The sequence below is a fragment of the Grus americana genome, chromosome 28 (assembly GCF_028858705.1).
Source record: "Grus americana isolate bGruAme1 chromosome 28, bGruAme1.mat, whole genome shotgun sequence".
In the NCBI taxonomy this organism is placed as follows: Eukaryota; Metazoa; Chordata; class Aves; order Gruiformes; family Gruidae; genus Grus; species Grus americana.
Window position 1 is genome coordinate 2,810,564 of NC_072879.1, and position 12,538 is coordinate 2,823,101.

The following is a 12,538-nucleotide window of genomic DNA, read 5'->3' on the forward strand; positions in this document are numbered from 1 at the left end:
CTATGGGGGCCAGGGCTCTATCTTTCCCATAGAGTAATAGAGATGTAACTCCCAACTAAAGAAGGTATAGAAGACCCGCCTCTGCCCCAGTGCTCAAGCTCAAATTGCTAGGAGGGAAGCAATCCCCCTGCCATCCATATTCCACGGCATATCCTTGGCTTGCCTCCGTGGCACAGTGGGCTTGGAGAGCTCTCCTCCTGTCAGGGCTTTCCTGGGAGTCATCTAACTCCTGTTGCATAAACTCTGGAAGCATGTTTATAAGAGAGGATTAATTTAGGCACAGAACCTTCTCCATCCTTGACAGCAAAGGCTCAAAAGGAGCTTTCTCCATTTCCAGGTGAACAATAAACCTAGAGACTCACAGCTCAAAGTTTACATAACAGCAACGTTTGGGTGGCCACTGTTGTTGAGATCCCAGTGACTGCAGACGTTCCTCTCTGGTTTTCATCCCTGCCAGACTCCTAACATCACATCCGCGAGACTCTGAAACTGGAGCTGCAGAAACTCTCCAGCATCTATACTGTTGACACACACCACAGCCTCCTTCCCTGGGACACTTTGTGCCACGTGGTGTGAGGATGGACGGGAGGAATCAGGTGGGAGAGGGAAACAAGTTACCACGTACGGGGCCACCCGGGCTGCCTACTTTCTTCACAGCTCACGGGCACGTTTCTAGCAGAACAATGATCCCTTGTTCTGAATTAAAAGCAGAATTCCTCCTGCTGTTACTTTCTGTAATAAGGAGAGCTCTCACTCCTCTGTTTCATCACAGCCATGGAAGACACCAGACTTTTTGCATCTACAAAAAGACCTCAGGCTTCCTAATCGTTTCCCCATCCTTCCTCCCCCTAGCTTCAGCTCATCATTTTCTTTAACCACCATCTTTTCTTGTCTTTCCTTTCGATGGGCCTGTTTTGTTTTCTACCACGTGGTGGTGCTGCAGTTAAAAATACCATGGAGTTAACATAAACAGCAGCACCTGACCATGAGATGGACCGAGAGCTGGACTAGGACCAAAGCGTATAGATGAAGTGTGAGTTCATTATGAGAAAACAAGAGGAGCAGCCAAATGTCCTCAGATCCTGGCAGCAAGTAGAGTTCAGACTGAGCCCTGACGGAGCAGCTCGTGCTTCGGAAAAGCAGGCATGCCACTCTGGCTACATGGTGGCCCCGAAGCTTGCTTTTCAAGAGCCCTATCAGTGACTTGTCAGGAGACCACGCACTGCTCCTAGCTGCAGTAACGGCAGCTAGTGATATCAACTATCAACTCTGCTGCCCAGAAGCAGCTCGCGAAGGTTTCAGCCCAGCGTAATCCAAATATAGGCACTCTCAGGCTAATGGCTGTCACACAACAAGTCCCAGTCCAGATCTGACCACAGACAGGCCATTAATTTTAATGAATGTCTCAGAACGCTGCCCAATTGTTCAGCCTCAGTTCAAGCCACCGCAAAGGGAACACGCAAAACCGAGCTCTGCTGCCCTGCCACCCACGTTAGCCTGGGCAGCTTATCCCTGAGCAGCCCAGAAAGCCGAAGGAGATGACACAGAGCCCCCAACACGTGCCAGTTCCCCAGCCACCTTGGAGTTTTTCTGCTGAATGTTACCAAGACTCAAGAACAGAGATTCCTCACAGAAGGGCTGAGAAACAGGGTAAAAGTTACTATAACTTATGTCCCATCCCCACACATTTATGACGGAGCCATACGCCCGTTTCGACAGCTAGTTCCAACCCCTTGCGCTCCAGATCACAGATCTCCAGAGTGGTTGTCCAGAGAAGAATCACTCACACCAGCAATGACCTCAGAGTTCCCAAGACCATACAGAGCATGGCTCCAAGCTCTTGGTGCGCTGGGGATCAAGGATTGTCTGTATCCTCTTGTGTTCAGATATTTTTTGTAAAGCAGCACGCAGGCCTGCAAACAGAGCCTCAGCTAGGAGGTTCCTCAGAAAGGAATGACAAGGCATAACTCTGCCTCCTCCCATAATATTTGGGTTCTCTCTAAATATCCACAAAGCACTTGCTCTTACTCGGCTCCCTGCTTCCTACTTTTTGCTGTGACACCTGAAAAATGCTCACTAACTGCTGGGCCTGTGGTCCTTTTCAATTTCCCTCCAGCTGCCCTGAAGGGAAAATACGCTTCTTACGGCACGTGTCCAAGGGCAGCCAGTTTGTTTATGCCCCAGGAAGGTTTTACTGACCTTAAGAGTCTCCGAGAGACCCTTACTGGAGAGCGAGCATTGCTTGAGGATACAGGGTAGAGAGAGCGAGCAATTCTCTCATTTCCGAAAGATTTTCTCTGCCTACAGATGATCCCTTGGGAATTAAAATGTTCTTCAGTGCCCTGAGTACCTGCCCCAAAGAGGAGGGACAGGGTTTGTCCATCAAAGCCATGCAGCAATGCCGCAGTGAAAGCAGTGGGACGACAGAGTCCCATGCATGCTGGCAAAGGAGCAGCTGCCATTCCTGCGCACTGCTTACATCTGAAAAGCAACAATCTCACCCATGCAGGTTCTGGGAGGCACCGTTTGACTTTTGTGTTAAAGTTTTGCATGCTCTAGGAATCCCTGTGCCCATGCATGGGGCAGATGCTGAGCTGAGACATCACTGCATCTGCGAAAACCAGCCTAAAAGATCTGCCTTCCCTCAGGCAGCAGGGATATTTGCTTGGACAAAGCAGAGCTTTGTAAAAAAAAGAAATTATTAAAGGAAAAATTGACCTAGAACCTTCCTTGGGGGAAAGGAGCAGGAAATGGTCAAGCGGCCAAAGAAAATGAGGATAAACTATTGCCAGGCAGGATTTAGAGATCATTTAGACTATCTGGAGAAACAACCAAGCCAGGCCAAGCAGGGTGGTGGCGTACAGTCAAGCCAGGCAGAAAAGTGGAGCAATCCATGAGGCGGATTTAAGCAGAGAAGTGGCCGGCCTGGGCTGGAGGGAGGCTGGGGAGCAGGTTAGAGTCAGGCTGGGGCAGAGCCAGTGACAGCCATACTCACTCAGGCACTGCAGACCACTTTTATTCCCAAGAGGTTTGGCACACAGTGAGCAGCTGGTGCAACTGGAGAAAGCCCCCGGCACAAGCTGGTGCCTATTGATCTCTTTCCACCTCTCTTTTGGCTCCTTCGACTCTTTCTCCTTCTCTCTCTCTTTTGGCTGCTCTTTGTTCTTACCCTGGAAGGAGAGAATAAAAACACAGCTCCATTACAGGCCTCGCACTGCCCACACATTCCTTTCCCCCTCGGTAAAAACGAGTGTGTAGAAAGCTGATGTGCAGCAAGTACGGTGGGCACCTTTGTGCCCAACCCTTTGGGATGGCAGTGCTTTTCCCAAATGCCTTCCTAAGGCTCGGGCCAGTCCCTCTAGGCTAGGGTTGTGCCTGATGAGGGGCAGGACACAGCACTGCACCACGTGTCTGAGCTTCTGCGGGCGCAGGGGGTGATCCTGGCAGTCACCCAGCCAAAGCACTCTCTCCTGGTCTGCACAGCTCATGCTAAGGCAGCATGAGAGCAGCCAGAACGTGCCCTGGAGCAAGGTGGGCTGAAAGTCAGGGATCACTGTCCGGTGCATTATGTTAGGGGTCACAGTGCATCTGCTGAGCAATACGGAGGCCACAGCCATCCAAAAGCAATCCAGCTAACTGGTCCCTGCAGTCAGATCCCCTTTTCTATTTGAAGAATTCAACAATTCCTTCCACAAACTCAGCATCTCTCCCTCACCTTATCCTTCTGCCAGGACCCAGTGACTCGGCTCCGCAGGGAACTCAGACGTCGCATCACCTTTGTGCCTTTCTCCGCTTTATCGCTTTTTCCACTGTCCTCATTTCTGAAACAAGACCAAAAACATCTTAACTAAGGGGAAGTTAACTGGCCAAGCACAGTTCAAGGAGACCACTGGTAGAGTTCATCTGAAGCTTTACTTTAGGACCCCATCTCTGACCTTTCCATCTCCTGGAGGATCTGGTTCAGCATCAGTCATGACATTTATTAATGGGACACTTGCACATAAGGAGTTGAACTTTCAAATTATTTGTGCGAGTTCTTGCTATTTCTGTACTTTTGTTTGGTGCCATGCACAATGAGGCCCTGATCCTGGATGAACCCCTGCAGATACCAGTGTCCTGCACACAGTATCAGCAGGGCAGCAGAGCATAGATGGAAGTGGGCTTGCAATCAGTCTGCTGTGGGAACACAGCGTGTGGGTTACCGTCTGTCTCACTTACTCATTGGACAGGAACTCAAACCAGGTGAGGTTTTGCTGGGAAGAATCGCTGCCTTCTTGCACACAAGCTCTCTGCTTTGCCCTGTGCAGGGAAAAGACATCAGGCAGACAGCAAGGAACACAAGAGGAGAACTTTTGAGTCAGCAGAAAGGCTTATCTTTGGAGTCGGGGCAGGAACATGTTTAGAATTACAGAAGAGGCATGAGAAATGCTACTTCTCCTTGCAATTTGACCCTAGTTTCACTGGCAGAATACAGCGATTCTGGTACCCTCGGGATTTGCCCCTCATTTGCCAGGTGGGTGCTAGGCAGACGTAGGACCTCCCCACCCACATCCCTCTCCCAGGCACACTTACCCATGATATTGTTTCAGCTCCTGAAGTACCTGCTGGACAATTAGCCTACCAGGAATGGGGCAAAATAAAAGCAGGGGATTAGAAAATGTCCTTGCAAAGAGATTCTGCACCCCACAAAGCATCAGGCGCTGGCTTACGACCAACTACTTAGCTGTGCCCCAGCATGGAGTGGGATCTCCTTTGCTATTGCATCTCCAGTAGCTGAGATACGCTCAAGAATCTCAGCCATCTCAAAACAGCCAGGACTGACAATACCTACACGTGGTCTGGGGACACGTGGTCCTTCTCCAGCATCTCCAAAGCAGGGGGTTCAACACCTGGAACACAAAATACTCTCAGCAGGGACCCTCGTTTGCCTTTGCAGAGCACCACGTTGCAAGCGCTGTGACTGGACCCTGTTAATCTTGCTGGGCTCCCACTCTGCCTTTCATGGGGAGAGAGACGTGCTGGAAACAGTGGGGGAGGAAAAGGAAAAAGCTGCATTGCATTTCTGTGAGGGAGGGGAAGGTTACCTCATTCTTCTGTGTTACCCCTCCCTTTTCCAGTCTGTATTACATTAACTTCTGAGGATCCTGCTTGCAGCTAGAGGGTAGGAGCTGATACCACCCCAGAGACCCTCCCTACGACAGCCAGCTTCCCCTCCACTTCCCAGGCTGTACTCTTAACAAGTCTCTACATCTTGCTCCGGTGCAGTCCTCGTAGGTGGGAGAGGTTAATGGATTCCAGCAGCACAGAGAAGGCCAAAATTAAGTTTATGGGAGCTAGGGTGCCTCTGTTTTTCTAAGACTCTTTGGCTTTCAGTACAGAAACCAGAACCTGCCAGCCTTGTCCCAAAGCCAGCTGCACACGGTGGGTTAGTGAAGGGCAATGCTGTCAGAAGGGGCCTGCACACAGCCCCCCATTATTTGGGGTACAGGAAAAAGGGCACATTTAAACCCAGGCAGGTGAAGCAGTGCCTTTTGTTCCTAGGATATCACCTTTGCCTTGTGCGAGTAGGCAGTGACCAGTGCCCCAGCCAGAGAGGTTATATGGCAATGTGTCACTGGGGATGGGCATGTCTGAGCTCAGACTGCACTGTTAGCCAGGATCAGACTCAAACTCAGCGTGACTTTTTATTTTAGGGGCTCCTGGGACTGTGTAGAAGGGAAGGGCAGAGGATGTCTAGGCTTGCAGAGGCTACATCTCCAGTTTTTTTATCTTCTTAGTCACAAACACCTTGAACTCATTTAATGCCATATATATATAGTATATACCAACCTTCCACAGCTGGAAGAGAAGTGTCAAAACTGCAAGGTATGGGAGGGGAGGCAACCGTCTCGCAGGCCGATGGGACAGACTTTGACCTCCGTCTCTTCCCGTTGTTGCCACGTTCCTGGAGAAGTAAAAAGTCATGGACATCTTTGGTCCTTTGTGCACCAAGGGGGCCTCCATCGGGGCACAGCATGGCTGGCAAGGTGCAAGGCAGGGAACCTTGACCGAAGTGCCAGTGACCATCCCTGCCTTCCCACAGCCTCCTACCCTGGGAGCCCCAGGGCAGATCCCCTTGCTGCATGGTTTGATACCTCTGGTATACAAGAGCACAGGATTAGATCAAGACCCAAGATAGCACTGGGAACAGGCTGACTCCTCACCCCTTCCCTCTCTTGTTTTGTCAGGGTTATGATGATAGGACACCATAAGGCCCAGCTGGTTTTTGACTTCAGGTGTTGGCTCCAGGGAGGCTGAAGCAAGTGACACTTGGCCAAAACCTTCTTATGCACTTCTCACTTTTATAGGATGTGTAGCACTGTGATACAATTGTCCTTTTCATGTGAGTTGAATCCAAAGAAATTCCCCAGAAGAAAGCAGTGTGAAGGGGCGGGGGGGGGGGGGGTGTGTGACACTGCTACACTGCTGTCTTCAACTCCCTGACAGAGGATTATAGAGAAGATGGAGCCAGAGTCTTCTTAGGGGTGCACAGTGACAGCATGAGAGGCAACAGGCACAAGTTGCAGCAAGGGAAATTCCAACTAGATTTGTGGGAAAAGAGGGCTGTGCATCAGCCAGCTCCCAGGGCCTTTATCCTGCAAGAAGGGGCAGTTTGTCCCAAAGCAGAGAAAGCTCATCCTTGCTGAGATTCCTGCAGACCTCCTGGGACACCTGGTTCAATGCTGGCATCAAAGGAGTCCATCCTACAGCTGACACCTGCGTGTTGGTGACTTCTGCACCCCCAGCTTGCCCTGCTGCCGATATGCACACAGCTCTCGCACACTCACCACCTCCTCCATGCCAGGGCTGACCGTGAGGTTTGGGCACAACGGCTCTATTTCCACTTTGATCACCATGCCACCCCTGCCGCTGCTCCAGGTTTCCAGTTCCCCTTTGGGCAGCTGAAGGGACACATGAGGCTGTGGGCAGGACCGGCTCCCCTTCTCCACATCCTCCTGCTCGGGGTCGCTGCCCATCTCTGTGGCATCCAGGCTGAACCTAATTCAAGGAAGAGGAACAAGCCAGGTTATCAGACCATGCCAGGCATGGCACAGCCCCTGCAATGTCCTAGCCTTGGGTGAACCATCCTAAAGAGCTCATGCAACCGGGACAAGGAGGGTCACCATGGCAGGCACATGAAAAAGGAAATGCCAGGAAGCATCAGCCTGGACACCAAGTCCTGAGCCTGTTAAAAACAGCTTCTCTGGCAGCCATCAGCGAGTCCATGAGCTCCTTGGTCACCCGGGATGTTTAGTGCTGGATAGCTCGTGCTGATCTCTTAGCAGCCCCTGAGACTGAGCAGCCACCCAGACAGCAGCCTGCCTCGCCTGCGTGAGAGCTGCTGCCCTGCTGGCTGCAATGCCAGGAAAAGTCCCTCTGGGCATTTAGAAATGGCAGATGTTGTTGTTTATTGAATCATCACTGTGGCGTCATGTCATAAATCCTGCCTCCCACCGGGGCCCAGCTTCGAGGAAGGAAAAAGAAATCCTTTTCTGGGAAATGAGGGGTGGACCAGCTCCCCCAGTGCCCCACGGTTTCCTGACCACCAAGTGCTGTTGCAGTGCCAACAACATAGGAGCAAAATGATGGATAGGGCTCAGTGGAAAATCTTACTGTCTGCATGGGTTCTGTCTGCAGATCACTGTCACTTCGTTCCTGTTGCCAGAGACAGGCTTAAGGAAGCATTTGCTTAGGGGACAGCGGGGCGTATTCCCCATCCCTGGCCTTGTGCTCACACATGCTTAATCATCCAGCGAGGGGATCCAGCGAGTCCCTGCCACTGACAGCCGCTCTGTGCCCGCCGCTGCTCATGTGCCTGTTACACAGCACAAACTGTGAATGATCCACGGCCCATGGAACAACAATAGGTCTGAGAACCAAAGTCTGAGCTTGATAAAGAACTGCCAAGATTTCAGGCTGAGATAATTTTAGGGTACCGTATAAGGAGGAGAGATTTAAAAATAGTCCTTGTTGGCTTGCACCTAACTCCCAGTCATCCGGGAGATCAATACATTCGTCAGGAGGGAAAGCATGCATGTAGGAACCTGGAGCCCAAGGCATTCACGTGACCAAAGCACAGCACGGCAGTAATGCCAGGCCTGGAAACTGCTCCCAGCCAGAGCTCAGCATCACGCTACAAAATACACTCCTCTGCAGCCACGTGGAAGACAAAGGGCTGGAGGACAGGCCCCACCAAGCCGACTCACAGACAAGAGAAAAAAGCGCTTGACAGAGCTCTCTTAACTCCTCTGGGGTGGGCACGGTTCCCTTTGAGCCAGAGGATGGAGGCCATCAGGGCAGCTGATGCTGTTCAAGGTTCCCTGCAGACAGAAATGAGCTCTCCCCAAATGAGAGATCCTCTTCTGGGCCCCAAGACCAGGAAAAGAGTGTCTTCCAAGGAGATACTAAAGCCTCTTGCTGCCCTAGCATTGGTCCCTCCACATCCCACCCAACACGAGCAGTAGGTGTCCAGCTGCTTTGGCAGATGCTGCCAAGGGAGGGAGACCACCCAGCAGCAGCTAGAGCTCAGGGCAGTGCGATCGCTCCAGCCTCACACAGCATCATTGTACCATATACATCAAATATCACCCACAGCCCTGCTTTACCTGCGCTTGCAGTCCACAGGTGATAAAGGGCTCTCCCAGCTGTGCCTCCGAGAGGTAGACATAGACCTCACCAGCGTGGGGAAGGACTCCTTGGCTTCCTGCAGGTCCAGCTCTTTGCCTGCCTCTGCAGGACACTCGGAAGTGCCGGTACCATCTTCCGGCACCGCTGCACAGGAGGAAACGTGGCCTTTGTTCAGAAAGCGGCAGTCGGCTTCACCGTAACGTACTGAGCAGGAAATGGGATTGGAAAAAGCAACATCCACAGACATTTTGCTCAGAGCCCCTGGTCTCTCTTCCAATAAGCGAATAGCAGACACAGCCTGGGTTGCTTGTTCTGGCTGCACTGCCGTCTCTGGTGCTGTTTTGGCAATCGTTGGGCTCAGGAGTCCCAGATCTCGGTAATACTCTGTGCCATGGAGAGCAGAGTCTGAGAGGAGATCCTCCGTGCTGCTGTGCAAGTCCACTGCTGGGACATCCAGCTCTGTGGAAGATGAGTCCTCCTGCAAAGGCCATGACAGCTTAGCCTGAGCACACAAATCCCATCTGAGAGCCCTGCACGCCTCCTGCGAAGGGGGAGACCTCCCGTGCGGAGCCAGAGCTGCTCTTCTGTCCCTCCTCATGGCCAAGAGCCCACTTGCAGCTAGCAGGGCCAGGCCTGCAGCTGGGTTTCTCAACCCAGACTCTCTAATAGCAGCACTTTCCTACTGCACCTCACAGCCAGACCTGCCCCAGCCCCAGCAGCTCGGCTTCCTCCAGCCCCCGAGATCTCGCTGGGCCTTATTCCCCCTAATGCCAATGTGAAGCAGAGAGTTACAATTTCTCCCAGCAGCAGAAGCAATATAACCTTGTATTCCTTGACTGTGTGGATCTGGACCCCTTTGCCCCATCCTTATTCCACCACAGCCCCTCTGATTATGGTGCTGACCACCCGGTTTGCTCACCCCAGCCCCTACCTTGCATGGTGGTAGCAGAAGGAAAGGGGACACTTGCCTTTTCTTCAGCCATGCTGCTGCAGAAAGTGTCATCCTCAGCAATCAGGGACGGGAGGAAGCTTTTGGGGTTGTGATACTCCAAAGTAGGGGTGCTGCGGTCAGTGAATTCCCGTAAGCATGGCTTGCAGTCGGACCCTGCAAGACAGAGAAGGTCAGAGCGTGTGAGCAGATGGCCAAGACGGATGTGAAACCAGCCAGGCACAGAGAGGTGACATTAGGCAGCACTGAAACGCTCCATGTGGCCCTCTGCTCCCTCGCCCCTTGCAGACAGGCACTGGCAGGCTATCTCAGGACCTCGGCAGCCTTGATCCTGTGGGAACCCGGCGCAGGGGTCCCCTAAGAGCAGAGACTTCATCCCTCAAGCCACTGCATGTGCAAGGGCAGAGACCAGGCTTGCACCATCCCAGCCAGACCCTCGTAGGATGTCCTATGCTGCAGAGGCTGTTTCCAAAGTAAAACAGAAGAGTTAAGCACACTGTGACAGCTGTTATTGACATTATGGACCTTTAAAGCAGGAATCTGTGAAAAAAAATAAATACTGACTGATGTTATTTTCATCCTTAAGGAATAAAGGGTGCCACTGGGAGGCCAGACTGGAGGCACATTAGTGGCTCCAGACAACGCTAAATGAGCAGAGCAGTAGCGCGAACATGTAATTCTCCTGGTGCTGGCGTTCTCATGTGGATTTTCCCCACTCAGGAGTGCTAAGCGTGCGTGAACCTGAGTGTGTGTACACCATCTGATAATTCACTGGGAAACAAAAACAAGGTCTGGATGTGCTTCATGGTACAATAGATGGTCCAGCTGACTGAAGCACATTCCTATGTAACGAGACACACTGTAAACCTTAGCCATGATCTCTAAACCATCGCATGACTCACGGAGGCCTTTTATTCCTTCGAGATACATACAGTTGAGGCGAATGGAAAAAAGCCAGGCTGTTGGCTGAAGAACCGTGGTGGATCTCTGAAGGTGGAGAGAACAATAGCAAGAGACTGTAAGCGGCCATATCTAGCCAACGGGAAAAAAACAGCAAGAAACTGCTAGAAACCCATCATACTCCAGGAAAGCCAAGTATAAAAAAAAATGAATATGAGGAAGATACTGTTAAAAAAACACACTCTTGGAAATCTTGCATCCTGCTGTGGGTTTTAATGCTATGCAATGCAGCCAGAAATTGCGTGGTGCCAACTAGAAAAAGGCAACAAACGTGAGGGAGAGTTTGGAGGTTTGTTCCTTGGATTCTGCTGCACACTGCAGATGCCAGATTTTCTGTTTTAAGGAGTGTTTGGTGTGTTTAAACGTATGTGGTAATTGCAAATGAGGGTCTATAAATAATATAGAAAGAAAGCACTCTGTGAAGCCACTATTTTAATTAAGGGTTTTCTAACTATAAGAGCAGGGAAAATTTGAAACAGGCTTTCTAGCAAGGTTATAGAATTTACTTCACAAGACTTTTTTAATTAATAGACAAATTTCCACCCAGGATGTCCATGAGCCACATCTGTAATGCTCTATCTATAAAACTGGGGGAGGTTTACTGAGCTATTGAACGTCACCTTTTGCTTTCCTCAGATGCACCTGGATTGCCTCTAATCACCTTGTAATCAAAAATCAGCATTTTGAAGTGAAAACACATTCGAACCAGTGCAGGTTTTGGCATTAGCGTGGAGGAAGCTGAGCAGCCAAAGATGTCAGTGGGCAGTAAAAGCCACTGAACCCCCAAACAGGTTGGGAGGAAGGCTGAGGTAGAAGGAGGAGCAACCAGATGATGGGGAGGATCCCAGGGGGACCAGGACAAACACTGCTTCCCCTCAAAGCCCAAGGAAGGAAGAAAAAGGAGATTCCCTGCCCTAGCCATCCCTTGCAGCAGCGAACTACCCACAGAGAATGCAGCAAAGCCCCGAGAGGCGGCAGGGAGGTAGCTGCAGGAGCTGACAGAGGCCAGAGCCCTGGCCCACAGGTTTAGCTAAAACAAAGAGGTTTTTTTCCTCCCAGGCAGGGTCCGGCTGTCCTGCCAAGGCTACTCTGGGCCTGCACCAGGCTCCAGGCTGCAGCTCTGAAGTGGATCCCTGGAACAGAGTCAGCTCCTCAGAGATCTGGAAAATATTCCGTGTGCTCTGCCTGTGCCATGTGGGGCTCGGGATTCGGCCAAGACATAGGCTGCAGTCAACAGACCCCCTCCAGGCCCACCAAACAACTTATATCCTCCTTGGAGATTTCAGACACTCCCGTTCAACACGTGATAAATCAGGTTTGCAGCCAACCTCCGGTGAACTTGGCGGCAGCGGCCGTTAGGCAGCAGCACACAGCGTGCACAGGGCTACAGCGATGGGGAGACCATTTTAGGCAATGTGTGAGCGCCAGACATGACAATTCAGGGCTCCCCGCATCTAACGCCTCAGTTGGTTGATGCTGGGCTGGCACCATCTATAGAGCCGAGCTGTGCAGACAACTCAGGCAAGGGGGGCGCTGCTGGAGGGGCTCACGAGGGAAAAACGCTTTCAGGCATCAGGTTCTGGCATGATGAGCAGGGAGAGGCCAGCATGGAGCATGCACAGGAGGGAGGCAGGTCTGAGGGGCTGTGAACATCCCTAGATCCATGACTGAGGTGGTCACTCGTATATCGGCAAGTATGGCAAACTCTGGAGCCTCTGGATGCTCCTGGACTCTGTGCTTGAGCCTGTTTGGAAGGACCCAAGCTCCGTCTAGCTGCGGCATGGTGGGAAGGGGATGGAGCATCTCAGCTCCCCAGGCCCTGGCAGACAGCAGCGTTCACCTTTACTCAGCTGAAGCTGGAGATGGGATGACAAAATGACACTTTCAAGAACGTACGCTGTTTGCTTTAGGGGAACATTAAGCAGATTAGGTATTGCAGTTGCTTAATTCGCCTCTGGCTGG

The 12,538-nt window shown here is 51.6% G+C and overlaps 1 protein-coding gene across 5 annotated transcripts in view; it reads right to left on the reverse strand.

The window, feature by feature from the left end:
• Positions 1 to 12,538, reverse strand: part of ARHGEF18 (Rho/Rac guanine nucleotide exchange factor 18) — a 50,577-nt gene that overhangs the window by 32,148 nt on the left and 5,891 nt on the right. For all 5 annotated transcript variants that reach the window (XM_054805590.1, XM_054805592.1, XM_054805589.1 and 2 more), the window contains exons 2-10: positions 9,636 to 9,772; positions 8,646 to 9,145; positions 6,828 to 7,038; positions 5,830 to 5,944; positions 4,832 to 4,889; positions 4,573 to 4,617; positions 4,219 to 4,299; positions 3,716 to 3,821; positions 2,996 to 3,170 (exon numbers count right to left, since the gene is read on the reverse strand). In XM_054805590.1, the coding sequence (XP_054661565.1) occupies positions 2,996 to 3,170; positions 3,716 to 3,821; positions 4,219 to 4,299; positions 4,573 to 4,617; positions 4,832 to 4,889; positions 5,830 to 5,944; positions 6,828 to 7,038; positions 8,646 to 9,145; positions 9,636 to 9,772 (1,428 nt within the window). The remainder of the gene's footprint in view (positions 1 to 2,995; positions 3,171 to 3,715; positions 3,822 to 4,218; positions 4,300 to 4,572; positions 4,618 to 4,831; positions 4,890 to 5,829; positions 5,945 to 6,827; positions 7,039 to 8,645; positions 9,146 to 9,635; positions 9,773 to 12,538) is intronic.